Source organism: Orussus abietinus, unplaced genomic scaffold (genome assembly GCF_000612105.2).
Source record: "Orussus abietinus isolate OABI.00-Male unplaced genomic scaffold, Oabi_2.0 scaffold17, whole genome shotgun sequence".
Classification (NCBI taxonomy): domain Eukaryota; kingdom Metazoa; phylum Arthropoda; class Insecta; order Hymenoptera; family Orussidae; genus Orussus; species Orussus abietinus.
The window spans coordinates 78,264-105,455 of record NW_019395988.1 but is presented as its reverse complement, the minus strand read 5'-3'; the positions used below and the strand labels follow the sequence as shown (position 1 = coordinate 105,455).

The following is a 27,192-nucleotide window of genomic DNA, read 5'->3' as shown; positions in this document are numbered from 1 at the left end:
TGAATTCCGGAAGTGGAGAGGTCGCCAAAGTCGGTCGAATCGAACGGAAGGAGTGAAAAGCAATATGGTAGACGTCGGTGAATGACTGTGAAGTTTCAGCCGAGTGTCAAACTGAGTTGAGATGGTAAGTTATTTTGAAATGAGTTATTTTTCGTGGATTCTAACGTTCTTTCTTGCTTGAAATGTTTAAAACTACGTTTATTTTCTATGTCACTTTAGGGTTAGTTAAATATGTCGTGTGTATGACTCGTGATGCTAGTTTTGTGGTTATAGGTTAGGTTCAAGAGTCTAGGTCTTTAATAGATTTTGGTATCACATTTGTCTTCAAGTTGGGGAGATTTTGTAATGAGAGTAATTAGGAATTAAATGAGTATTCATGTACAGGGTCAAAATCAGTCTGGTACTGGTGGGTCTGGAGGAGACAAGAAAGATGACAAGGACAAAAAGAAGAAGTACGAGCCTCCGATACCTACAAGGGTTGGCAAGAAGAAACGCCGTACAAAGGGTCCTGATGCGGCTTTAAAGTTACCTCAAGTCACACCCCACACGAGATGTCGATTAAAATTACTGAAACTGGATCGTATTAAAGATTATTTACTTATGGAGGAAGAGTTCATTAGGAACCAAGAGAGGCTGAAGCCCCAAGAGGAGAAGAACGAAGAGGAGAGGTCTAAGGTAGACGATCTTCGAGGAACCCCTATGTCCGTCGGCACTTTGGAAGAGATAATAGATGATAACCATGCCATTGTGTCTACCTCGGTTGGCTCCGAACATTATGTTTCGATCTTATCCTTTGTCGATAAAGATCAACTGGAGCCTGGTTGCTCTGTGTTATTGAATCACAAAGTGCATGCAGTCGTTGGTGTCTTGGGTGACGATACGGATCCTATGGTAACAGTTATGAAGCTGGAAAAGGCTCCTCAAGAGACGTATGCCGATATTGGAGGTATGTTGTTTGAATAAAGTTGTGAATAGTATAACATTTTATACAATTTAATATATAACTGATAACAATGCATAGGTTTGGATATTCAAATTCAAGAGATAAAGGAGTCGGTAGAGTTACCGCTGACACATCCTGAGTATTACGAGGAGATGGGCATCAAGCCACCGAAAGGTGTCATTCTTTACGGGCCGCCAGGAACTGGGAAAACTTTATTAGCCAAAGCAGTTGCGAATCAGACTTCAGCCACGTTTCTTAGAGTTGTTGGTTCTGAGCTGATTCAGAAATATTTAGGAGATGGTCCGAAACTTGTCAGAGAGCTGTTCAGGGTTGCGGAAGAACATGCTCCCTCTATTGTCTTCATAGACGAAATAGATGCTGTTGGAACTAAACGGTACGACAGTAACAGTGGAGGAGAGCGTGAGATTCAGAGAACAATGTTAGAACTTTTGAATCAACTTGACGGTTAGTATGAGGTTTAGATATTATGTAACGACTGTGCCAATATGAAGTAGTATTTTATGTTTCTTGTAGGTTTTGATAGTCGAGGAGATGTTAAAGTTGTTATGGCTACCAATAGAATTGAAACCTTGGATCCAGCATTAATTAGACCCGGACGTATCGACAGAAAAATTGAATTCCCTTTGCCGGATGAAAAGACGAAACGAAGGATTTTTAGCATCCATACCAGTAGAATGACACTGGCGCCTGATGTTAATCTTTCCGAACTCATTATGGCAAAGGACGATCTTTCTGGTGCTGACATTAAGGTAACTGGTTTGAAAAGGAAATAATTAGTCTTGTGAATTGAACTTTTATTAACGTGCTGTCCATTTTAGGCCATCTGTACGGAAGCTGGTTTGATGGCACTACGAGAGCGAAGAATGAAAGTTACTAGCGATGACTTCAAGAAGTCAAAAGAGAGCGTTTTATACCGAAAGAAAGAAGGTTCACCCGAAGGACTGTATTTATAAAACAATTCACGTTCAAATTCTGTATTTGTCATTCAACTATAAGAACACACGTTTCCAACAAATAAAGTTGTATTCATACTGGATGTATGACTCTCATAATGCTTTAAAAATGTGCAAGATGTAGTTAGACATTTTATAATCTCATTACCAGTTTAAATCTAATTCATTTAGATCTACGCCATGTTTCCTCATAACTGTTTCATAATATTCATGCAACATTTGAATTATTTTTTCAGCATGATCTTTTTGATTTTTTTGACATTCTGAAAATGATTTTTCATTAACGTTGGAACCTGATGTCTTATCCTGTTCTGTGCAAATGTAACACGCTCCTCTCTTTATATTATTAAGAACCGCTTCGACTTCCTTGGGGCACACATGGTCCTTTGGTAAAACAAATGCAAGACTTTTATACTTTCCTAACGCAAAAGTTGTTTGGAAACCGTCCTTGTAACCCTGGTCAAAACTATCTTGAAAAATAGATTCCTCTCCTTTGGCGATGCCTTCTCGATAACCAGCCTAAGCATAACGACACAGTTCAAAATTAAAGATAAACAATTTATTTCTAGATGAAGCAAGTATCGAAATATAAGTGGATACTTTGAAGGCTGAGTCTGCGGAACGACTCCATGTTTTTGACGCCAAGTCCAATGTATCTTCGGTGTTTAAATCTTCACTTTCGTCCATTTGTTTATCAAAATTTACTGGAGTATGAACCGATGAATCCTGTAACTGCGTTGACGTTCATAAGTTAGGTAGCCTCTCGTGATAACCTGCTAGTTTCTTCCGTGAAGAAATGTCAGTCTTCTGATTTAAAATGAGTACAGAAACAGAAAATGCTGGCGAAGAAGCGGGAACTAGTTCCGCGGAAGCGATTGCACCGGAATCTGTGGAACAGAAGTATAATTCGACCTTCCATGATGTTTGATCACGTGTTTAATACTTATAGGTTAGATTCCTTCTATGCGAGTCATATAAAACTAATTATTTATTTCCAGAATAATTGCACTAGCTCAGACGAAAGTGAAAGGCATTTCAGATAAGGATATTGCTGCCGAAATGCCAGAACTACTGCCACAACGTAAAGCTGAGGCTATCAATAAACTTTTAACGCAAGGTTACATCGATCTTTTCAAGCAAGGGAACGCTTTGATTTATCGTTTAAAAGATCCCTCTAAAGCAAAGACTGCCAAAGGAGCGGACAATGAGGAAAAGATTGTGTATACTATTATAGAAGAAGCGGGAAACAAAGGCATATGGATACGGGACATACGATTCAAATCTAACTTAATGCCAACGCAGCTGAACAAGATTCTAAAAAGTTTGGAAACTAAGAAATTCATCAAGGCAGTAAAGTCTGTAGCCGCTAGTAAGAAAAAAGTGTATATGCTTTATAATTTGGAGCCAGATCGATCGGTAACAGGTGGAGCATGGTATCAGGATCAAGATTTTGAAGCTGAATTCGTTGATGTACTAAATCAGCAATGCTATCGATTCTTGGAACAAAAGAAGGAAACGATAAAGGATGGGAAAGGTGGACCCATAGCAGCTAGAAATGCTACCTATGCATCATCTAAGGAAGTCTGGAAATTTATCTCCGACTTAGGGATCAGCAAGGTTGCGATTTACAAATATTCTCGCATTACTCCAAGTGTATACTCGAGAAGAATCCGTGACAGTGTTTGAATTATTTTCAGATTAAGCTATCAGTGGAGGATTTGGAAATGATTCTAAATACTTTGGTTTATGACGGCAAAGTGGAGAAAACTTTAACCAGCGACGGGAGCATTCTGTATAGAGCAATTCGACCCTTACTAGATCCTCCAGGACTAGTGCGGACTCCATGCGGCATGTGTCCTGTAAGTTATTCTAAATGCTTTTTCTTCACGTTATAACAGAACTCTCCTTCCAGGTAAGAAAAAATTGCTGTGATATCGGAGATGTGACCCCAACACTGTGCCAATACATTACCGAATGGTTAAATTAATACACTTTATAATATAAAAATTCTTACATTACTTATTACTTTTGTCGGTACCAATTTATTACATCTGTTTAGTATTTAATGTCCTACGTGTTTGTACATACAGGACCGGAAAGTAATATTTACTGTTAAGTTTGAGTGCAATAAATATTACTTTTTCATCCAAAAGATTCCCCTCCCAAAGATTCAATTAAATCGAGTTCTTCTCGAACGACATCCACGATCCAATGCCCTCTTCCATTACACAACTAATGTGAACTAATGTCATCGAGAACTTTTCCGGGTATTTATTACCGTAAGTACCGGCGGAAAAATGACTCATTACTGCTCCCGCCAACAATCCCACTCTGCCGATATCAACGACGTATCGTATCAGGGTGGCAAACATAACCCTTCGATGACAATTCGACTTTTCTGGACGTCCCATAAATCTTGCGAAGTAACCTGCAGGTGCCTGCAATTTCAATCCCGCGTATACCTTCCGCGCGCTGAAATAAGTCATTTTTCAAATAGAATTCGAAAATACATCGTTAAGGGCAACGAAATCGCGAGAAATTCGAAAAACTCGCGCACCTTGGAGGTCATTTACGGTAAGTTTGTAGAGGTTAGATTGGCCACCCTGGAGACCGCGGTCTCCTTGTTAACTTCCGGTCGCATGCGTGCCAGGTGTGAATGCGCGTTTTCCACGACACCGTTGAAGTCGCGCTTTGTCATGAGTCCGTGCGGATTTTCTCGTAGAATCACGTAGCATCACCGTTGCCACGGCGTGCACCGTACGTTAACGAGCACGTCCAAAGACCGTCGTTCCCGAACGTCGGCGGTGTCAAGGAATTTGAAGCAACTACCGGGAATCTAAATCCGTGGTGCGTGCCAAGTGTAGCCGTGCATCGCGCCGAGTCTCGTTCCTCTCTCGGAAAGAGCGTAAATCCGGCTCAGTGAGCGTGGGATTGATTTCTCGGCGGGCCGGAGACAGGACCGACAGGAAGGAGAAACCTAACCTCTGAGACAATCGTCAGGACGGTCGCGAGGGACTCTCCAAGGTTCGTCGAACTTTTATGCCGCGATGGGTGAAGTGATCTCTTCCCACGGCGCATTTCAACGCCATGCAGTTCTCAAACTTTCATGCATGCATTTTTAAGTAATTGTAGACTGACGGCATTACAGAACATCATGCCGCTTCTGCGTAAGGAGCCTTTCAAGCCTCTTTATGTGTCCTCCGACTTCAGAGATGACGACGAGGTGTTCCACTGCGAAGTCACCAATGAAATCTTCAAGGATTACAAGTGAGGGTTGAAACTGTGTATCTCCAATTTTTCATTCTCCGATGAGTGCATTTTGTATACCGTTTTAAGAGGTATTAATTCTATCGCATGGACGCCACTTGCAGAGTTAACGTTGTTTCTGGCTTTCAGTGAATTCTGCGAGAGGGTCATCTTATGTAGTTCAATGGTTTGGTCGTGCAGTATCACTGGACAGTCTAACATGACGTTCGAGGAAGCCTTGCAGTGCGAGGAGAATGCAAAAAGGAGTCTCAAGGAGTTTCCGATGGAAGTAAGACACGTTTATGTTTCAGCTGTGTATGATTCTTTTAAATCATATTACTATAGGGATGCTCAATGTTATTACAGAATTATAATTGTTGTTACTGTGTCATTTTTAGTTACGGATTCCAATTATATACCTCGCAAACAAAACCATTAGAACGTCCTTCACTGAAATGCTCGAGGATGTTTACCAGTTTGTGAGAGATCGTTATTTCGTCGGTGAAATGGTTGAAGCCAGTTTTACAGAGAATTCATGGAGCGAGTGTCACGTTTTGCAAATTATCCCGCCGACGGAGCAACAGATTGCAAGTTATAAACCAGAGATTGTCAAGTAAGATGTTTAAATATGCATGAGGCATTTTATTCACAAGAAGTTTCTAATAGAATTCATTTATCAATGAATTATAGAAGCCTGCAAGATAGACAATATTATCCACCAGCAAAGTTATTCCGTTATGAGGTAGAACAATTAGATAGCGGAGATTCAGATGTCAGTCAGTTAATGATCGTGGAGGCCACGCAGGTACGCAGGCGAAAACAAAACTTCAGCAGAGAAAGGAACAAGATGTTTCTGCGGCAACTCTGTCAACAAAATACAAATGGAATTTGGACAGTTAAGGTAAGATTATTCAATGATTCTGTTTAACCGCTTAATTTTCCTCATACAATTCATTGCTGTCCTATAGGAAAGTGTTTTGCAAAAATACGGAATACACAAGGTTCGTTTTGATGCATTGTTTGCGGGCCCATTGCCAGATTTCATGCCACGTGCTAAAAAGGTTGTAAGGCAGAAACAAGAAAGTATAACTAAATATCTCACTGCTGATACGTCAAAACACAGAGCTTTTGCAAAGGTTAATGATGATGAGATGATGGTGAAAAAGTATCGCAGATCCAGGTAGTAGAGCTTGAAAATTATAAAATATTCTGTAACATTAATATTGTATATCTATTTCCGATGTTATATATTTTCAATGTGATGTTAAACAAGGATGTTTATAGGATGAACGGTAAGGAAGAGCTAAAGGCAAAAGCGAAAGAAGAAAAGGCGAAGTTGAAGGAGGAAAACAAGGAGCACAAGAAAGCGCAAAAATTAAAAACGGCAGCATTAACGGCGTACATAAAACAATGGAACAAACCAAGGGACGATCTAGAATGTGAAGATCCTCTTCCGATCCCAAAACCTGTTCCCATTAAGTGCTGTGTACCCAATGAGAAGTTTGGTGACCTTGCGATGATTCTGGAATTCTTACACTTTTTTTATGAGGAGCTCGAAGTCAATTCTTACTTTCCTGGTGGGTTTAATTTCGATCTGTTAGAAAAGGCACTGATCGAGAAGGAGATATCCGGCCCGTGGAATGATTTACTTCAGCTTCTCTTGGCAAATATATTTAAATACCAGGCGGAAGAAGAAGATGAAATTCATGCAACCAAAGCTGACTTGAACGATGTAGGATTTGATCAGGAAATATCTTCGATGGCGAAAGCTGTCAAGATGGCCACGATCGCTTTGACGTTTTGTAAAACACATCAAGGCTGCCAATTGTCAGAGCTTACATTGGATCATGTGACTGTCAGTGAAATTTTAAGGCAACATCTTTTGAGCTCTGGTGGACGGATAAGCGAAGTCGCTTCGAAGTGGAGATACTCGCAGAGAGGTTAGGAATTTTTGTATACATTCATTTACAGAAATGAATAGGTTTATCTTCTTTGTTTATTAACTTTTATATTTATAATCTCATAGGGGGATATACAAATCACGATGACCCAGCTCTGCTTCTCAGGATGAACGAAGCTCAAATTCTACGTACTCTAGGTCATCGTAATGTTTGTGAATTTGATGTTGAGGATAAGTTGAAAGTTATAACGTGTCTGATCAGTCAGTTACTGACCTTTGCCTCTGTGCGCGACGTTATCGAAGAGAGGTATGAAAAACTCCATCAGGCAAGAAAGGAGTTGAAGTCGTTCATGATTGCCGAGCAAAAAAAAGAGAAAGAAGAGAAAGAGAAACTCCGGGAACGTATCAAGGAGGGTAAACTCGAGGAAGAAGAGCAGAAACTGAAGAAGGTGACGCGAAACACTCCGGACGAGGATACGAAAAAGGTGAAATACGAAAGTAAACTGAAGAAATTGAAGGAAGCATCGAAACGTAGCTCGATGATGTTGTATTTGGGCTCCGACAGGGCATACCGTAGGTATTGGAGACTACTCTCGATTCCAGGTAAGTTTTAAAGACATTTAGATATTCTCTCAAGGCATTCTAATACAAATATAAATTGTTAATCGGTCGTTTCACAGGTTTATTCGTGGAGTACGATGAAAAGTGGTCTGGCAACTGTTTGGTGGGAGGTACGCCATACAATCCAGAGCTGAGAGACAGCAACAGCATATATGCTTATATAGTGAACAAATTTGAGGACGAGTTTAACGACAAGGAGAATAGTATTAAAAGGGACAAGAAGTCCCCGAAGAAGGTATTCTTCTCGAAGAACCAGATAAAGTCTACAAAGAAGGACTTGAACTCGAAAAAAGACAACAAGCATGATCTCAATGAAGATAGGAGGAACTTGATGGTATGTACCGGCGACAAGACCTGTCCGGTCCACTGGAAGAAGTTTGGACCTATGTGGAGTTTCTACGGAAGAGCAGAGGACATAGATGTAGTAATCGAATCGCTGAATAAAAGAGGCACCAGGGAGGGAGAGCTTCGAAATAACCTTCTACAGGAAAAGGCGAGCTTGGTAGAAGTTATCAATGACTGTCCAAGGAATAAATTGAACTCTGAAGTGGTAAGCACTCCCTTGACTGTCAGTTTTATAGGCTAACATTTCGAATAGCTTACTTTGTGCTTCGATTCATTTGCATTTCTTTTGTACAGTTTTCAGAAACCACTGAAGAATCGGTTATTAAGACGGTAAAGAAAAATAAGTACGACAACGTGAACATGAATTATCCACCCGATGTGCCCATCAACGACGTGCTGGAGTTGACGTTAAGGGACTACATTTTGGACTTGGAGGAGAAGATCAAAGTCGGAGGTTTGGGCTCCCTGAAGGTAATCAATCGTGATTCCTGGAGGTCTGCTATCTCCCGTCGATCCTATGACAAGCAGTGTGAGAAATTGGTCTACGGGGTGAACGAGACCGAAGCAGATGTCGCATCTAATGCTTCGGTGGACAAATTGAAGAACGAGACCAAGAGTAGCAGACCAGGTACGCCAGACTCCGATGTTGGTAGTCTCACCATTAAAACTTATCGGGACCCAGGCATGTATCTGGGCCCACCAGCGGAGGGCGAATCTGTGCCTGATCTTATGCAGCAGACAGCCATCAAGCAGATGGCCTGCGCTATATTGCAATTGCTACATGCAATCGAGCCGAAGTACCTGAAGAAGCCACTTGGCCCAGACGAGAAGGACAAGAAGTGGCCCAGCGAGGAGATCAAGGAACGCTGGGAACATTCTCTGATGTTTTCGACTAGCTGGTCTCAATTGTTCGTGCATTTGAGCACCTTGGAGAACAGCGTCGCATGGGGTCGGAGTGCCTTGAATGCCCAGTGTAGGATCTGCAGGAGGCGGAGGGACGCTGAGAAGATGTTACTGTGTGACAATTGCAACAAAGGGCATCATTTGTATTGCTTGAAGCCTAAACTCAATGTAAATCAGATTGATTTATTCGAAACTCCGGTGTCCACTGTGTTGACACTTTGTATCTCACAATGCAATGCCGTTCCGCAGGCCGTTCCTGAGGGTGATTGGTTCTGTACGACGTGCAGACCAAGGGAAGTAAAGCCGAAGAAGAAAATCAAGCAGAGAAGAAAATTCGAAGATGAGGTCGAGGAGGAAACAGCGCTTACCAAAGAAACCAGGCATAACCGTGCAAAACGTGTCACGTCGAATGATGAAGCTATGGCGAGCGAGGGGGAAGACGACGAAAGCAGCGAAGATAAAAGTGAAACTCTGTGAGTGATCGAATCGATACTATCTGAGGTAACGGCATGTTGGTGAACCTAAAGTGCATGAAATCTGCTTCGTTTTAGAAACAAATCCGTCGCTCTCTGCGCGTTGTGCGGAAGTGGTGGCAAGGTGATTCACTGTGATACCTGTCCAAAGTGTTACCACATAGAATGCATCGAACCGCCACTATTGAGACCCCCACGAGGAAAGTGGATTTGTTCACCGTGCAGGGGAAGGACTACGAGGAATGGAGCGAGACATGGTACGTTAAAGTTCTTGTTAATTTCTCTGTTGGAGAAGTTACTGTAACGAAAAGTGTCTCTTTATCGACCCTTTGACTAAAGATTTCAATTTTACGCGGGTTGTATCCAGTATTATGTATAAAATTGAACACTTGCTAAGCCACTTTGTAGAGAAAATATTTGGAGAGTGATCTTGGAAAGTCGGGTTCAGCTTTTGGATGTGTTATTAGTGAGGGCAAGAGAAAGGGAGAGGGAAAGAGAGACGGAGAGGCTCTGTGCAGCAGCTGCGCGTTCCCGAATTCACGGCTTCGCCAAGAGCCTCCTCACTAGGGAATCCACAGACTGGGATGGTCTGTATATCGTCCCCATTTGCATTATTAAATCCTGCATTGCTAGCCAAATATTTAATAGGGTCACCCATTTAAAGTTTAACGGCGGTGAGGATTCACATCGCATCGTTACATAAAATATCCTTTCTCTGTAAATCGTTCATGTAGCTAAAAGTAATCGTGCTTGTTGCACTGCTTTTCGTTACCCCTGCTTTGCACACGATTTTTTCTCTCCCAGAGGAATTTTATTAAGACATATTTTAACTTGTCAATGCAGATAGCACCTCGGACGAGGCAGAATCACGTACAACAAGAAGGGGTAAGAAGCGTCAACTGTGTATCGAAGAGGAACCAATGGAGAATAAAATGACGGTTAAAGGATGCGTGGCGACGCTGCAAGAAGTATTGGCCGATATTACACATCACAAAGACTCGTGGCCATTCCTGTCACCGGTCACTCCGGACGAGGTCCCGGATTATCACGATTACATTTCCAATCCCATGGATTTTGGTACCATGAAGTACAAACTGACCAACGGAGACTACAAAACCTTGCTCGAGTTCTATCAGGACTGCTTGTTGGTGTTCGACAATTGCCAGACGTATAATCAGGAGCACAGTCATGTGTACAGGTTAGTGATGCATGATCGAATGGTCCAGTTCGGATGCCAGAGATTTAAAAAGCATCGGTTGAGTTATCTGGCTAAATCTTGCTAAGCTAAAACTCGAAAGGTTTGTCATATCGACGCTGTCAACTTGCAAGAATTTTTTAACGGTTACACGAGCATGTTGAATGCTGCATCACTGGAACTGCCTTGACATCTTTGACGCACTAATACTTACTAAAAGGAAAACGCGTTGGTTAGTTTCCTGTTTTCCTGTTAATACTCTAACTACTGTCGAGAAGAAAAAGGTCATCATGGCCTTTGTGCTTTTTTTACCCCTTGGGTAACTGCTGGTAAGGGTGATCTGTGGCTTCCGAACACACTGACTTTTTGCGCGGTCAAGAATTCGGTCATATCTTTCTAAAAACAGTTCTGTTTACAGAGCCGGGATGAGGCTGCAGAAGTACTTTGAGAAACGATGCAAAGAATTAAATCTAGATTACGATGAGGAAAAGGTAAGAGAATCTGTTAGCAAGAAGCCGAAAATCGTGCCGAGCAACGGAATCAGTTGTAACGGCTCGAAGATGGAGAGCGACGAGGGAGAAGTGCACTGAACATCGAAGAACGATGGAAAACTCTGTGTTCCGAGAAGCAGTACAAAGTGATACATTATGTGCTGATCTAAATTCCTGAGAGACAAAATGAATTTACACCATTAATATTGAATCTTTGTAGTGGAGCCTGATTACGCAACACGAAATAGTCTATTTATCACTTATGTGAAAAACGAGTTTTCAGGTGGTTCAGGTGTCACCGGATTTTAATTCACGTACCTCCTAACAGAAGAGATTGTAGGTTAGGCGATTCTTACATTTTTCTTTTTTCAATCTCTGCTGACGATATTCTTCTTCTGTGAGGCGAGCTAAAATGAGAAGTCCACGCAGTATTATTTGCTGAACTTTTTCCTTCTAAGATGGTCGCTCTTGTAATCAATCTAGTTAGGACGTAACGTGACGGAGCACACTCAAGGTAAATGCACCAGAGCAAAAGTGATTCGTTGTTTCCGTCGGAATCAGTACAAGTAAGGTCTTAATTGGAGGATCCATATTCCTCCTTGACACTAGTTATATTGTAAGAAGTTTTTGTTGTTACAAGACATGTATTTTTGCATCAACAACTATTTATTATTTCAACTATAATCATATTCGATCAATGTTTTATGTATTTGTTGTCGTTAAGGTAATGTTTTAAAAGGACATTAAGGAGGAAGGAATCCATTCACGCGTATTCCATTAAACGTGGAAAGTCTTACCGGTGAAAAGAAATCTTGAATCAAAATGGAGTATAAACAGACTTTATAAACCCGATACCGAACTGTAATACTTTATAGTAAATTAGCATCCCTTTATGGTATTTATTTTGCACATGTCACTGTAACCCTAAAACTTTTCAATTGTCTCTTGTAATTATGTCGAGATTCCCTTTTGGAAGTGGTCATCTTCATGACATTAAGATAGTACTTGCTCTCCCTTTATGTAAACAGGATTGGCTTGTTAGGATGAGTGTTTGGGAAAGCTAGGCTGGGCCTACACAAAATCCAGGGTACAAAAATCATAATTGGTTGTACTGTACAAGGCAATCGAGATAGTCCTTTGTAATGACATACGTTTTATACAATTAATTTGGTAATAAATGTCTTTGAAACTCAAGCGTTACATCTTCTGATCACTTTGTGATTATTTATTAAACCATGAAGTAAAGACTTTATGGCCTTTAATTTACATCCAGCCACTCTGTACAATTAAGTTCAATACAGTCTTTATTATGAAAATGTTGCATGGTTTTACTAATCATCATTGACTTTGCGTAATTAATGTCCTTCGAATTCCTTCCTTCTGATTTCATCCCATTTAGCCACATTTTCTGGAGAATATGCTGTAACAGAGTTCGATTGAGTTAACTTAGCATCTAGTATTATTTTTAAAAAATTTAGCTTCTAATCTTCTGTCAAACTTACACATGTTTTGAATCTTCAGGAAAATTGGAAAACAGACCAAACATGCGATTAAGTGGTACTTGAACAGCCAAGAGTTGTTGAAGTGGTACCGGTAAGGAAATTGTGCAATTTTTGCAGCATATGTGTAGGGATACTTCATAGGTCGCCCAGCTTTGACTGACTCGACGTCGAACATGGTGACTGAAACAATGTATTCTGTTAGATTCCACTCTCAATATGTAATTACCCTTTCTTATCCTTTAAATGTTACTGCAGCTATTATTTTACACTATTCTTGTTAAATACAGAAATTAACAAGCAATGTGGAGTCAATAGTGGAAGGCCAAATAAAATGGATAATCGTGGCATGGGTGAATTCTCAAATTATTATAACGTTTTTGCAAACTCTTATCACTTCCAGTTTTGAGCCTCAATAGGTAAATATAAATTGTACTATTTTTGCTCTTAACATTACCGATTCGCTTTAATTCGATCAGGTCGAATTTCGTCCTTCACCGATGATTCGCAGCCACTTTCCTAATCGTTCCTTTCCTTACGTAACGCTTGATATTCATGAAAACGTCGTTTATAAAGACGAGTATGTCTATAAATTGCGACCCCTGGCCGCGATCCAGCTCCCGGATTGGGCGAGGCCGGGACCAATCCGGGAGCCGGGCTCCGTCCATATATTCTTGGCGTTTATTACGTATTTTTGATGAGAGCGCTCACTTCTTGAACTTTCATCTCACATGGGTTTATACACCGAATTACGTACTTGCTATATGAAAGAACGAAATAGACCTCCTTAAGTTCATGGCTTGCAGTCGGATGATGTCTAACCTTAAAAAAATTGGAGGTTAAATGAGAACGTGCCCCTCGAAAGTGCCAGATGGAAACAATATGGAGTAGTTATGATTTTTTTCTCTAAATTTCGTAAACCCGATCGGCATTAGGTATTCCATCATAATGTAGGGTGGTAATCGAATGTCGGGCAGAAGATGTCAAGCTTTTTGTGCCGGGTTATAACGGCCGTTCTACCGTTACCGTTTCAACACTGCCTGTAAGGTTAGGTTCGCGGTGTCGCTTGTAGGTCTTTTTTGAATTAGTCCTGTATATGAATTTCATAATTTTAAGAATTTTCGAGAGATTAAATAAGGTAACCGCGATCGTCGAAGATGGATGAATAGGGAAGTAGTCCTGGCACGATGTCTCTCGTGGAATCGTACCAAGACCGCCAAGAGAACGAAATCGAAGTATTGAAGGTACTTATATTTAACTTGAACATCATTCACTTTCTATTCCTTTCCCTGTATTCATTAATTTCTTTTCGGTACTCGATTTCAGTCAATATTTGGAGACGAGTTGCGCGATTTAAGGAAAACCAAGCAACGAAAGAAATGGCAGCCCTTGGACATTGTTATAACTTTGACACCTCAGCAAGGCATGTCAGGCCCAGCACAGGTTTATGCACAATTGGATTTACACATCACGTGTGGAGAGAAATATCCGGAAGAGTAGGTCTAATTTTTGTTTTTTAGTTATAAGCGAGCATATTGTGAAGTACCTTAACGATTGTTTTGTCGTTTATCAGAGTACCTGGCATAAAGCTTCAAAACAGCCAAGGACTGTCGAATCAACAGATAGCCACCTTATTTTCGGAACTTGAGCACCTGGCCGAACAGCTTAAAGGAGAAGTAATGATTTTAGAATTAGCTCAACACATACAGAAGTTTTTACACGAGCATAATAAGCCAGGGTACAGTAGTTTCTACGAGGAAATGGTCTCTCGCCATCAAGAACGAATCCTTTCTGAGATGCAAGAGAAACAATTGAAAGAGGATAAAGAGCGACAGGTTTGTGCGCTTGTCAATTCTGTACAAGTGGGAGAATAAAATTTGTAATTTTGTGTAAGGTTTATGTCACCATTTTCAGGTACTGCAAGACGAGATCCTGAAACGTCAGGAAGCTCTTAAGGCAGAAATTCGAAATCGCAGAGAACAGACACGCTTATCTCTGGAGTCAGATGCTCTGCCTCATTCGATACCCTCGTCACCTCACGAACGTGTACGGTTGTATTCGAGACGTAGATGCGTCAGTACATCCGAGAGCTCCGAAGGGTCATTGTGCGAACACAGAGGCACGAAATTGCTACACTTTGACAACAGCAGGGGAGAAAGACAGGTGCACCGGGGAAAGTGTTTAGGGCATAGTACAAAGGGCTCGGTAGTTTACGCCGGCCTGGACATGACAACTGGCGAGATTCTGGCAATAACGGAGTGGACATTGAAGTGCGGTTCCTCCAGTGACTCTCGTGGAACCTCCGGAACCACCAATTTGCAGCACTCCATGAAGCAGATTGCCAGCATCGAGCAGGAACTTAATCATTTATATAAGTTACATCATCCAAATTTAGTACACTATTTAAATATGAAGTATTTCCAAGATAAGAGTAATATACTGATCTACATACTGCAGGAATTTGTGGTGAGTGATTCCTGTAAAGTGGATTTTCAATTTTAAGCCCTCGAGTGGATTGTGTGCATTTCTGTGACTGCAGATCGGGACGACGTGTTCCTATTTTCTCGCTGAGAATATCCCCCTTAACGTGGACATGTTGCGACATCTGGCAAGTGGAGTTCTCGTAGCTCTGCAATACCTGCACGAAAACAACGTCGTGCATAAAGATTTGCGTGACACCAGTGTGCACATTGATTACTCCGGAATGGTCAAACTTTCGGATTACTCGTTAGATAAGAGACTATCCGACGTTTACCGCGTTAATTGTTCGGCCAAGGCAGACCATGATATTTCAACGAGCCATAGCAGAGGTGGGAAAAAGATGGACATCTATAAATTTGGAGTGCTACTACTGTCATTGATAAAGGGTACGAATGTCTCGGAGCAAAACTTGGACTTGGGAGCGATCCAACAGGTACTTGCTCATGTTTAATATTCTCCTCCGCACCCTGTGATAACTTTATCGCTGACACTTTAAAATACAACTTTTAACGCGTTACATTTCTAGCCAGATTTGAGAGATTTCCTGTCAAAGTGTCTCGTCGACGATGAACGTATGCGATGGTCGGCGGAGCAGCTGCAACAGCACTTTTTCATTCGTACTCCACTGGAGTGCGGAGTGTCACCTCCAAGACTGAACCACGATATGGAGCAGTGCATTTCTGAGCCGGAGGAGCCAGCTTCGGATATTCAGTTTTATCTTCCGGCTTTAGGTGGCCATTCGCGAATCCAGAACGAATTTGAAGTGCTTAAGTGGCTTGGTAAAGGGGCATTCGGTGATGTTCTGAAAGTGAGAAATAAACTTGACGGTGGGGTATACGCCATTAAGCGGATCGAGCTTAACCCAAAGAACAAGCAGTTGAACAGGAAGATAACGCGGGAGGTGAAACTGCTCTCTAGATTAAACCATGAGAACGTTGTGCGTTACTTTAATTCCTGGATCGAGAGTGCTATGCTGGATGACTCTGGGAGGTACGATCGACTGACCCCAGCTGTCACTCCTTCCGGTAAGACTGAGCTACACAGACTGGAAGATGTTGACGTAAATATTGAATCCATACTTTATTATTTAGTACTTAAGCTATAATAAATGCACAATTAAATTTTGGAAAATAATAGTTAAATATAATAAAATATATATTAGGGTACTTTTTATGTTATAAGTTATACTTATATCGTAGATCATTAATCGATTCTCTTAACAGTTGGAGAGTGGCGACATAGAAAGATTGGCCCCACCGGTCCACGATGTGGAGTGGAACATTTCCTACGAGTCTCGGGCCAGTGCAGTTTTGTCTGCAGACAGCGAAGAGGACAATAGCGATGGTTCCAGTGACACGGACAGCGACGAAGACTGGGCGTTTATGTAAGGATTTCCCTTTCTGTGTAAATGATATAGTTATTTAACAAAGTGGCAAGTATGTACCACCGATCGAAGAGATGGATGATGATCCTTCGAATGGTTTAACAATGGTCACTGGTTTGCAGAATGCGAACAAGGGCCGACTCGTCGGATAGCGTGGAGTTCGAGAAGGACGATACCTCTCGGACGTCTGACTCTCTTCGAGACTCCAAAGAAGTGTTGGCCAAGCCCAGCACCGATGCCGAAAACTCGAGGACTAAAGAGATACAGTTCATGTACATACAAATGGAATTTTGTGAGAAAAGCACTCTGAGAACTGCGATAGACAATGGTTTGTACGAAGACGAAGAGCGTATGTGGCGGTTGTTTCGCGAAATGGTTGAAGGTCTAGCCCATATACATCAACAGGGAATGATACACAGGGACTTAAAGCCAGTTAATATATTCTTGGACAGTAACGATCACGTCAAGATCGGAGACTTTGGACTGGCCACCACCAACATTCTGTCCACCCTGGCACAGACTGTGGACACCGATAAAGAGTTTCAACTGATCGATAAAGGTAATTATTTCCAGACAAGGGTCTTCTTATGGGATTCGTCTCGTCGAATTACTAGGAAAATTAAATGGTGGTATCTACTTCTAGGTGGAAGCTACGACCTGGACGATTTGGAAAAAGGCTCGTTAACCGGCCAAGTCGGGACCGCGCTTTACGTTGCTCCCGAATTAAGCGCGAAAACCGCCAAAGCTATCTACAACCAGAAAGTTGACATCTACAGTCTCGGTATTATCCTCTTTGAAATGTGCTACAAGCCCCTCGCGACTGGCATGGAGAGAGTCAAAGTCATTTTGAACTTGCGCTCAAAGGAAATCGTTCTACCTCGAGAGATGGACGAGACTAACATGCCGCATCAGATCCATCTTCTACGGTAAAAAGCATTTCTATATCGAGACGAGTTTTATCAATTCTTTGCACGGGATCCTTCTCCCGAAATTCATATTCCTGGCGAGAACAAAGATTTCTGTTGGATACGTGTTGGCGAAGAATCGGCGAAGAATCGGCGAAGAATCGACGTCAAACGGTATATTTTCCTGGTGAAAGGTAGTTTTAAACAAACTGGACAATTCCCCAGGAAAGTTCCACTAGAAGAGAAAGAGTCTGTTGCATCGGCCTGCGACGATCTCTATTATGCGCATCTATTCCTTTACCTCTCTTTTTAACACACGATTCGTTTACAGCTGGCTGTTGAATCACGACCCGAGCCAGCGACCCACCTCCCAGGAATTACTGGCGTCGGAATATTTACCTCCACCTCAGCTGGAGGAGGCTGAGCTCCAGGAGATGGTCCGTCACACCCTGTCCAACAGCCAGAGCAAAGCGTATAAATACTTGGTAGCCTGTTGCTTCGCCCAGGAAGTCACCCCGGCCGAGGACATCACCTACGACATGAGCCTACCGGGTCGAGGAATCGCGAGTTCCGTCTCCCTGAAGTCGCAGTTCCTTCAGGAAAGCGTCAAGCTGAAAGTCGTCGAGGTCTTTAGAAGACACGGAGGGGTCTGCATCGCGACGCCTCTTTTGATGCCGAAATCTGGCCACGTTTACAGCCTCACTGATTCCTGCGTCAGGCTCATGACGAGAACGGGAAGCATCGTCTCCATTCCCCACGACCTCAGGGCGCCGTTCGCCAGATACGTCGCCTGGAATAATATTCCACACGTTAGGAGATACGCCATCGAACGCGTCTACAGGGAGAAGAAGGTCCGGACGATGCGATTTTGAGACTTATTTATGTTTATTAAGTGTCCTTATTATATATTATAGAAACACCTGAATTACTCCAGGTACACGGATTCCACCCGAGGGAGTTGTACGAGTGCGCTTTCGACATCATAAGCCCCATGGCGAGCAACCTGATGGCCGAGGCCGAACTCATCTCCATCGCCTGGGAGATCTTCAACGAGATTCCGCAGCTTCGCGAGCGGAACTTCACCGTCCGAATAAATCACACTTCCCTGCTTCAGGCGATTTTGATGTACTGTGGAATCGAACGCGAAAAGTACCAAGACATCTACTCGATCCTCTGCGACGCTCGCGATGGGAAGTTCTCGAAGTTCCAGGTGCAAACTCACCTGATCAGCCTTTGTCTGACCGACCAGGCGATGGAGGCGCTCTTCAACCTCTTCGACACCGAGAGCTCGATAGAAAAGATCGCCAGCGTCTTGAGGACGATCACCAGGAGAAAGGGCGACGCCGCCGCCCTCGCCAGGGACGCCCTGAGAGAAATGGAGGTGGTCATCGCTAATGCAGAAGCTCTGGGAGTCAAGGTAGTCCCTGAAACTTAGACTTCCATTTGCAAAATATCATAACCTCTATATTCACAGTGGTGACGTTTAAAACGATTTGGTGCACCCAGTTTGAAGTAAACTTTTTATAAACGAGACCTTGGATGCCACTTCCGCACCGTTCATTCGTTCCATTCATACGTTCGTCTTGTGGCGAGAAATTAATATTTGAACCTTTAATCAGTAGAATAAGAGCTCATGGAACAACGTAATTACTGCTGCAAGGATCTGATATGTAATTAAATGTTTATTATTGTAATTATTGATTTTAGTGGCCCATGACCGTGGTGCCTCTCCTGGTGCACAACATCCAGCAGCACAGCGGGGTGATATTCCAGATAACGTGCGAGCTGAAGAGAAGGCGAAGGAGAGGCGGCCAGGAGGTGATGGCAGCAGGAGGGAGATACGACAAGATGCTGACGTCCTTTCGCCAGGTCCTGGAGCGCACCGGGATGGCCAACAAGGAGGTGAAGCAGTACGGTGTCGGGATCAGCGTGTCCTTGGATAAACTCGTCTGTGCGGTCGGCGAGTCGACGGACGTCATTTACGGGGATAGCAGTTTCAAGGTAGACGTGGCGGTTTGCTGCGTCGGTGGGACTCTGAAGAGGGAGAAGGAGATGGCGGACGTCCTGAGGGAGCTTTGGGCTCTAGGGCTGAGAGTTACCTCCCTGGATTTGTCAACCGTCGAGGAAATTGTCGAGTACTGCAGGGAGAACGCCATAAACCACATGGTGATGCTCCAGAGCGGGGAAAAGGGAGGCAGCCTCAGGGTGCAGTCCTGGGAGAGGGAGAAGGACCGATTCCAGGAACGTAAAATCAGTATTCAGGACGTCGCCGATTATTTTCAGCGACAGCCCGACAACAACTCGTTGCCGATACTCACCAGGTCGGAGAGCAAGGCCAGCACGAACAACGACCTCTCCTCCTCGAGCTATCCGGCAAACGTAAATGTTAATTTTGTCATATCGGAAAGAGACAAACTCTCTGCGAGCAGCAGGAGGAGCCTGAAGAACACCATGCTCGCGCAGATGATGTCCTACTTGCAGAGGATCTCTCATAAAGTCTCTGTCGAAGTGTTCGCCGTGTACTTGGACATGACTGTGGTTCGCACTGTGATCGGCTTCCTTGATATCGATGAGGAGGAGCTGCTCTTCGAGAAGAGTATACAATTAATTATAGATAAGTAAGTGAGGATATTTGGTGCTAGTTATTTTGAGCAGTGTGTTACACGTCTTAATTGCAATTCATGACTTTTTTTTTATTGTTCGCAGGCATCCGAGGCATAAAAAGTACATTAAACAGATCTGTGACGAGATGCGCGAAGTTCGAAACGAGAAGCTACATCCTGCTCTAGTTATTTATAGTCTAGTGGATAACAAATACAAGATTTATATGTGAAACGTTTATACCGAGTGTACAAAGGCTGAGGAAAAGATATATTTTCGATGTACCGAGTATCCTGAATGACTACGATGTTTTTATTCCAGGCTTACATTGGTCTTTGACTATCTTGCTGATAACATTTTATATGCAATCATTTTACAGAGGAAAATAGAGATTTTACGACCTATTCTTCTGCCTGTGATTTATGTATATTGTAAACGTTACTTGTGTTGATAATTTGAAATTGGCGCCACATGACTAACAGGTGGCGGAAACAAGTGCTGCGCAGAAGATTCTAGAAGGATGTGTTGTGCGCAGTTCAAGGGCCCACCTTCCGTTTTTCAACCTTGATCGCCACGTTTGACATCAATAACAGTAATAATAATACTTGTTAAGTAAAGATTATATCTTAACACGAATTTAGAAAATAATCAGGAGCAAAGGTAAAGGCACCTTTCTTACAAAGTGAATGATTTAATGTACATAATTTTTCATGAATATTTAAATACGTAGTTTCATCAATTTTGCGTGCAGATTGTCGAATGTAGGATACCTAACCTAACTATTAAGCCGTATACAGAGTTTTTCCGTACGAAAAACATTCTTTATTTCATCATATTTTTCAGCGAGGTTTTTTCGTTTAGGATCTTTGAGTAGTTACCGCAATTGTTTTTAATTTTTTGGACTGGCTTAATCAGTTTTGTAGAAGTGCGTTCTGAAACTGTTTTTACATTTTTCAATTAATTTTATGTTTTCAGATGATCACGGATATGCAACTTGCGGTGTTTTCGAATGTCCTCGGTGTGACGCTGTTCTTTCTGGTGTTTCTTTTCCATTATATAAACGCAAATTATTCAAAATGAACAAATCCAGGTGTTTCACCGACCAATGTACCTTTCGGTATAAATTTATATACCACTTCTGTTGACATGAGGGAATATTAATAAAAATAATTTAAGCTATCGCATCTGCGGCAATGTGTACTCTAATTTTTTATTAGGATGTAATCCCTATAATAGGTAAAAGAGGCTGACAAGCACCTAGCGATGCCGACAAAGTTAGACTACGCATCTCAGTCTGGCGTAATTCCATTACATCCTGATTATTTCTCCTCCTGATAACGGTAAGCTCTTTTAAATCGATTCATTGACACGAGAGATAAGTCTACTAATCTGTTATTTATTTCTTAAGATATAACGTTCATCAATTGCCCTTTACCTTTAATAACGAGTTCTTCTTTCTTCGCAGACCGTTAAAGTTTATTCATGAAATTCACTTGAAAAACAATGGAGGGACTAAATGGAAGAGTTTTTTTTTGGAGTGGAGAATATCTAATGCCAGGTAAAATAATTTATTCTGTTCCACGCTTAATCGCTACTATCCTACGAGGTGTTAACGTTTAACGGTGCTCAGGTGTTTCGAATTTGTGTGTACGTAGAACCTTCATGGAGCGCCTGTCAAAACAGATTTCCCTGAATGTCCCCCTCCGAAGGAAGGACAGCAGAGGCGGAGTTTCTCCTGAACGGCGATAAAAACGTAGATTACTTTCCGTGTCCACACCATCTACGTAAAATACTTGACGGCTTCTCGACCGTGACACCATTCCGTCGGGAACGTCGGGAACGCTGTGCCGGGTTAAGCTAAAGCCCGTTAATCCCCGACAATTGTCTCCGGGAATCTCGTCGATCTCGTCAAATTGACTGAAATTGACAGGGTCAATTGATCGAGATGTCAAAAAAGAAGAATTTGACGGATTTGACGTCACCGATTTGTGTGATCTTGCTAATTTCACATTTTGCACTCTCCGAGATTCTCCTGGAAGAGGTGCTACAAAACGTGAAGTGCGCGCAACAATTCACCGATGTAAGGACAGATCTTATATTCTTATTTTCTTTAACGTTTAATTAAAAATAATACAATAAACGCGATGTCAAATATTCTAGTACACGTTCTTTGGATATTTCTTAAGAGTGTGAACAACCGTTCTTTCTTTAAGAGGCGTCATAGTACTCTTTCGCGTCGAAATTATATTGCGCAGCTTTGGTAGTAAGCGGTAAATAAAATTCCAATTGTTATCTAACGCCTCGATTTTCGTTGACACAGTTGCTCAAATTTAATGACACGTTGGGAACATTTGGGAAACGGCGACGTGTTCCGTTAACGACCACCTCGAACATCCCGAAACTCGTAGCCATTTTTTATTCAGAGATCCCATTGCCCTTTTATAATTTAATTATAACTAATTATATGAAAATTTACCCTCTGTTATAACATACGCTATACAACGAAAATCTGGGAAAGTCAGAAATATTTCTGCGGTATCTCCTGCGTAGACGCTGTCTCAAAAAATTAAGAGACTTTTTACGCGTTCCGTGCCATGTAAACAATGAATCGAAATAATCGGTAATTTTCGCGCCTTTAATTCAATTATTTCAATTACTATCAGCAGCAACTAGCAGCAAGCTTTCGATATCTTGGGAGCCAATTTTCGAGCTCAAACGATCACCTTTCGCATGCAAAATTGACAATTTCGTAAAGAACTTCCAAACGTTGACCAATCGATGACGCGACTTTGCAGCAATGCGAATCTATTCGTACGAACTCGAAAATAGGATCCCAGAAATAGCTGTTCCATACGGAGCGTTTCCATTCCGCGCGTTCACGTATATAATCCGATGCGCAACTAACTGGAGGGGGGACAATGATTTATACGCGATGCATATCACTGTTAACTTATAGGCTCGAGAGACTCGTGGCAGACGTCTCGGATTTTTCATCGGAAACGTTTCCTCCTTGTGACGTCTGGCATGATGCGCTCCATTTGCTCCTTGGGAATAATTTCAACCAGATTCTGTACACTGGGATATTTTAGATTATGCGAAAGCCGGGAAAAAATTACATGCTTATGATCTTTGCCTTTCAATGTGGAATTAGCACCTTGGCGTGAATGAAAGAATCAGAAATAAAATCGGTAATAGTTGCAGCAGTATTGACTATCGAGGAGAGATGTATGTTTATTTGCGAGTAATAAGAGAATTTACTACTACTTTTCTTTCAGAAGTCCTGTCCAAAAAGTAAGTTGACTTAGGTAAAGCTTACGAAGTAATCCAAGTAGTAGAACATCTGTAAATCTTTTTGCGTGCATTGACGATGTAAATAAATTGACGGGATTGTGTTTGTCACACGTTTGGCACGTAGCTTTCGAGTTGCTGCTCGAGGAGACTGATTCAAATGTTAGCTTACACTGCAAGGAAACAGATTTTATGACGATAAGACACAATCCTGGGATTTACATAATCGAGAAGAGAACCAGAGAAACCTCGTGGAGCGATGCCATCGTCGTAAGAGTTTTCCTTCTCGTTTAAACTATTCATATTTTCTAAATGTATATTATACCGTTAATAATTGTTTTCAGGGTAATGGAACATTTTCGACACTTCTTAATTTGACTTCTGGTACAGAGTTCCAATACCGAATGCACAGGGTTACAGAAAATGGCATCTTAAAACCTGAAGTTACCCAATGGTTCGGTACAAAGTCATGTAATTATTCCCCTTTGGTATAATTTATTACTTAAAAATTTATTACTAACATAATGTATATTTATAGTTACCAACGAGTCAACTAGAATAAGGAATATCTTTTTAGAGAAGATAGAAGTAGATGAAAACGATGCGAACAGTTTACAAGCACAAATAGCATTCGAGCCAGATGAAGGTAAATTCGATTTGCTGCTCTTAGAAATTTTTCCTCCAGCCTCGTGACGTTGAAAGTCATCGAGTTGCATCGTTAAATGAAAAATGTATCGAATGTTTCAGAGCTGAGTTGCGACTACGAAGTTATGGTGCTAATGGATACTAGCTTGAAAATTATTCAGTTACGGAAGGTAAGTTATTTTCTTTTGGAATCGGAGCGGACGTTCAAGAGTGTTTCTCAAGCACAGCGGATTTAAAACTAAACCACCTAATAAATATTAAAATCACGTAATCTACCAATGAAAAATAATCTCGTACGAATTCATTCTAGACAACTGATTTTCGCGTAAAATTGCTAGGCCTGGAATACGATCGAAAGGCCGAGGTACGAATTTCCCCAACGAGCAGCGGAGATTTGAAGAATGGATATTTACTAATGTTCTCTACGCCGAGTTGCCTGGATGTGCATCATGATTTAAATATTTGCGGTAATTACTACATACAATTATTATATCTGCATACTTCCAATGGATTTATTTAACCTTTTAATAACAGCCCCGGGTGAAGTGGAAGGACTACGAGCTGAGTATCGGCATAAACATGGATCGTCCTTTGACATCAAAGTGTCCTGGAAGGAACCAATTTTGCAGCCCGATAACTACACCATTGAATTATTGCCGATGCACCATTTAACCCTTCCGGATCTATTGGTACTTTCAGGGGTAAGTAGAGTTTCAATTATGGAATCAAATTTTTTTTTTCTGGACCAGACCCGGAAATAAATACAATCTTTTCCCTGTTAAATAAATTGAACGATTGCCGAAGAAACGGATCATGAAACACCGTTACCCTTTTCAGAACGCAACGAGTGCAGTCTTTGCAAACGTTAATATAAGCACCCAGCAGTACAGGATTAGCATAGTCGCGAAATCTCCAGGCGGGATCAGTCCAAAGACCTCGATCGACAAAACCATCGACTCGAATCCAGGTATTCGAAATATTAATAGACACCCCGTGAATTTTTAATTCCCCCTGTAATTTATACGTTCCTTCCACGTAGCTTTAAACAACGTTCACATAGCTCTCCTTACGGCTATGACGATATCCAGCTTGTTTGGTATCGTTTTCGTGTGTTGGCGGTTTGGAAAAGGCACGAGCTTCGTCAGCCGATTCAAACATTTCCACGTGAGTATTAAATGCATATTCAATTTTGGCCATCTTGAAACTCATCTTTTGCAGATTCTTACTCAAAATGGCGCAGCGTGCGACTCGATGAAGGGCAAACTGAAATCCGATAACGACGCCCACGCGAAAGAAGGTGTCAAGTCAAAAGACAAGTTTGAAATTCATCCAGATCAATTGAAGATCAAAGACATTCTTGGTCGTGGAGCCAGTGGAATCGTAAGACTTGGATCTTTCCGGAACGAACATGGACGGATAATGGACGTAGCTGTTAAGGCACTGAAAGGTCATTCATTTTTATCCCGTCGAAATACGCTTATCAGGAATTATTAAATCTATGGAAATGACAAAAGGGTTCCGTTACAGACAACCCAAGTAGCGACGATTTGAAGAATTTCCAGCAGGAAATTTTAACAATGAAGTCCGCTGGGCAGCATCCGAATATCGTCTCCCTTATCGGATGCTGCACCCAAAGCACGAGCCCTTTCCTGGTGGTGGAATATTGCTGTCGAGGAGATTTGCAAACGTATCTTAGGGCGGTAAGACGTGGATAATTCAATTTAGAATCATTCTCCATTGACCAAAAATATATGGGAGACCATACTTGAATTTTTTCTATTTTTTTTTCAGGTATGGAAAGACATCGATGACGGTGACAGGCAAGCACAAGGAACAGCTAAAGGACTGTCACGATTTCCTGACCAATACCTGTCGTACGTGTTTGAATCTTTCAATGAGTACGTACGGTCGTAACTGATCGCTGTTCATTTTTGTAGACAGTAAATAGTATTGCCGGTAGTTTTACAGACGACGCTGGGACTGATTTGCGACATATAAGGGAGATCTCCAATCGCCTTTACGACATCGAGCATGGTGCGTTGGGTTTGATATAAATCGCGCCTTTCGGGAGCGCGATCGTTTTACAGCCTTTTTTTTTTTTCCATTTTCAAACAGACGTACTGTCATCCATAGAAAGCGTGACTGCGTCCGATTTGTTGAATTTCGCTCGACAAGTCGCCACGGGAATGGTTAGTACGATTATTAGGTGGGTGCATAATTAATATTACATTGCAAGGAATAGGGAATAAGAAATAGCAAAGTACAACGTTAATTAAGCACCCACCTGATAGTTTCCCACGAGACCATGATTAATAATTAAAATGACAATGTCATTCCATTCCAGGAATTCCTATCATCCAATCGCATCGTCCATCGCGATTTGGCTGCGCGAAACGTGTTACTGTGCGGCGACATGACGGTGAAGATTTCGGATTTTGGTTTGAGCCGTGACGTGTATCAAGAAAATGTCTACAAGAAACAAGGAAACGGCATGCTGCCTCTCAAGTGGATGGCAATCGAGTCGTTGACTCATCACGTGTACACGACTCACAGCGACGTGTATGTTCAACTTCAAGAAATGATAATTATTCGTATAAAAAGGAGGATTATACATTGACATTTCTATTAACAAATGGCGTTTTAGATGGTCCTTTGGTATTTTGCTCTGGGAGATCGTTACCCTGGGATGCAATCCTTATCCTGGAACGTCCACGAGCAGAGTTCTCAGATTGTTAAAATCTGGATACAGGATGGAACGACCGCAGAACTGCGGAGTTGAGTTGTAAGTACGGCTCCCATCCGCAGTTTCAATATTAATATTCAGTATCAATAACCAGGATTCAGGTTTGCGGTATTAATTTTTTTTTGTACGCGTTGCTTCATCGTTACTTTTTATACGATTTAGGTACAACATGATGTTGGCTTGCTGGCGCTCCAGGCCGAAAGACAGACCGACCTTTACCGAGCTGAAACAGAGCTTAGAGAAGATGCTTCACACCTCCGTGGAAAATAGTTACTTGAACGTTAACGACCTCATGACGGGGCACACGACGCAAACGAGTCCGCTGCCCGAAGAGGATAGCTCCAGCGCGGAGGGTTCCGAAAGATCGAGATTTCTCTCTCACTTGTACGCCAACGAGCAGTAAATGTTCTCCATCGGCGAGGAACCATTTGGCAAAACCAGAGAATGTTTTACAGATGTTTAACCGCAATCGGGTCGTCATATTAGATTTATTTGATTTTGCTTGATCTCTCCTCAACGGTCCTATCGGAATATCGCGGTCGAATCTCTAAACGG

At 42.0% G+C, this 27,192-nt stretch overlaps 8 protein-coding genes across 13 annotated transcripts; 6 read left to right on the top strand and 2 right to left on the bottom strand.

Annotated features, from left to right (window-relative positions):
* Positions 1 to 57: 57 nt before the first annotated feature.
* Positions 58 to 2,000, top strand: LOC105702443 (26S proteasome regulatory subunit 4). The gene is made up of 5 exons (XM_012430020.1): positions 58 to 124; positions 385 to 946; positions 1,022 to 1,408; positions 1,478 to 1,713; positions 1,783 to 2,000. The coding sequence occupies exons 1-5, from the start codon at positions 122 to 124 to the stop codon at positions 1,915 to 1,917; spliced, it is 1,323 nt and encodes a 440-aa protein (XP_012285443.1). The 5' UTR covers positions 58 to 121; the 3' UTR covers positions 1,918 to 2,000.
* Positions 1,923 to 2,637, bottom strand: LOC105702445. Its single transcript, XM_012430024.1, has 2 exons — positions 2,518 to 2,637; positions 1,923 to 2,436 (listed from the first exon to the last, which is right to left on the bottom strand). Exons 1-2 carry the CDS (start codon positions 2,602 to 2,604, stop codon positions 2,062 to 2,064), a joined length of 462 nt encoding a protein of 153 aa, XP_012285447.1. The 5' UTR covers positions 2,605 to 2,637; the 3' UTR covers positions 1,923 to 2,061.
* Positions 2,638 to 2,683: 46 nt separating this feature from the next.
* On the top strand, positions 2,684 to 4,069 carry LOC105702444 (DNA-directed RNA polymerase III subunit RPC6). Of its 2 annotated transcripts, none has more exons than XM_012430023.1 (4): positions 2,684 to 2,817; positions 2,916 to 3,534; positions 3,615 to 3,776; positions 3,830 to 4,069. In XM_012430023.1, the coding sequence occupies exons 1-4, from the start codon at positions 2,735 to 2,737 to the stop codon at positions 3,902 to 3,904; spliced, it is 939 nt and encodes a 312-aa protein (XP_012285446.1). In that variant the 5' UTR covers positions 2,684 to 2,734; the 3' UTR covers positions 3,905 to 4,069. The 2 variants fall into 2 exon arrangements, with proteins under 2 accessions (XP_012285446.1, XP_012285444.1); XM_012430021.2 differs by having other exon boundaries at positions 2,747 to 2,839.
* Positions 4,070 to 4,589: 520 nt separating this feature from the next.
* Positions 4,590 to 12,285, top strand: LOC105702441 (bromodomain adjacent to zinc finger domain protein 1A). Of its 4 annotated transcripts, none has more exons than XM_012430017.2 (15): positions 4,591 to 4,941; positions 5,066 to 5,184; positions 5,314 to 5,452; positions 5,562 to 5,776; positions 5,854 to 6,064; positions 6,132 to 6,343; positions 6,448 to 7,103; positions 7,190 to 7,666; positions 7,744 to 8,234; positions 8,324 to 9,100; positions 9,182 to 9,405; positions 9,484 to 9,662; positions 9,873 to 9,992; positions 10,249 to 10,603; positions 11,019 to 12,285. In XM_012430017.2, exons 2-15 carry the CDS (start codon positions 5,072 to 5,074, stop codon positions 11,188 to 11,190), a joined length of 4,341 nt encoding a protein of 1,446 aa, XP_012285440.1. In that variant the 5' UTR covers positions 4,591 to 4,941; positions 5,066 to 5,071; the 3' UTR covers positions 11,191 to 12,285. The 4 variants fall into 4 exon arrangements, with proteins under 4 accessions (XP_012285441.1, XP_012285440.1, XP_012285439.1 ...); XM_012430016.2 differs by having other exon boundaries at positions 11,007 to 12,285; XM_012430018.2 differs by lacking the exon at positions 9,873 to 9,992 and having other exon boundaries at positions 4,590 to 4,941; positions 11,007 to 12,285.
* A 3-nt stretch (positions 12,286 to 12,288) lies between these two features.
* LOC105702446 lies at positions 12,289 to 13,157 on the bottom strand. The gene is made up of 3 exons (XM_012430025.1): positions 13,048 to 13,157; positions 12,594 to 12,773; positions 12,289 to 12,511 (listed from the first exon to the last, which is right to left on the bottom strand). Exons 2-3 carry the CDS (start codon positions 12,766 to 12,768, stop codon positions 12,447 to 12,449), a joined length of 240 nt encoding a protein of 79 aa, XP_012285448.1. The 5' UTR covers positions 12,769 to 12,773; positions 13,048 to 13,157; the 3' UTR covers positions 12,289 to 12,446.
* A 168-nt stretch (positions 13,158 to 13,325) lies between these two features.
* On the top strand, positions 13,326 to 21,143 carry LOC105702420 (eIF-2-alpha kinase GCN2). The gene is made up of 14 exons (XM_012429979.1): positions 13,326 to 13,834; positions 13,917 to 14,086; positions 14,164 to 14,425; positions 14,505 to 15,056; positions 15,130 to 15,504; positions 15,598 to 16,131; positions 16,295 to 16,455; positions 16,578 to 17,014; positions 17,099 to 17,381; positions 17,692 to 18,211; positions 18,295 to 18,777; positions 19,068 to 19,978; positions 20,067 to 20,621; positions 20,937 to 21,143. Exons 1-13 carry the CDS (start codon positions 13,778 to 13,780, stop codon positions 20,191 to 20,193), a joined length of 4,872 nt encoding a protein of 1,623 aa, XP_012285402.1. The 5' UTR covers positions 13,326 to 13,777; the 3' UTR covers positions 20,194 to 20,621; positions 20,937 to 21,143.
* On the top strand, positions 20,937 to 21,143 carry LOC105702422 (dolichyl-diphosphooligosaccharide--protein glycosyltransferase subunit 4). Its single transcript, XM_012429982.2, has one exon. It carries the CDS (start codon positions 20,937 to 20,939, stop codon positions 21,039 to 21,041), a length of 105 nt encoding a protein of 34 aa, XP_012285405.1. The 3' UTR covers positions 21,042 to 21,143.
* A 764-nt stretch (positions 21,144 to 21,907) lies between these two features.
* Positions 21,908 to 27,069, top strand: LOC105702421 (tyrosine-protein kinase receptor torso). Of its 2 annotated transcripts, XM_012429981.1 has the most exons (17): positions 21,908 to 23,149; positions 23,237 to 23,252; positions 23,377 to 23,519; positions 23,594 to 23,720; positions 23,788 to 23,895; positions 23,997 to 24,064; positions 24,205 to 24,361; positions 24,429 to 24,595; positions 24,732 to 24,861; positions 24,934 to 25,341; positions 25,422 to 25,594; positions 25,686 to 25,792; positions 25,855 to 25,928; positions 26,010 to 26,083; positions 26,239 to 26,453; positions 26,539 to 26,676; positions 26,800 to 27,069. In XM_012429981.1, the coding sequence occupies exons 1-17, from the start codon at positions 23,126 to 23,128 to the stop codon at positions 27,038 to 27,040; spliced, it is 2,370 nt and encodes a 789-aa protein (XP_012285404.1). In that variant the 5' UTR covers positions 21,908 to 23,125; the 3' UTR covers positions 27,041 to 27,069. The 2 variants fall into 2 exon arrangements, with proteins under 2 accessions (XP_012285404.1, XP_023289744.1); XM_023433976.1 differs by having other exon boundaries at positions 21,960 to 22,041; positions 23,237 to 23,519.
* Positions 27,070 to 27,192: the final 123 nt, after the last annotated feature.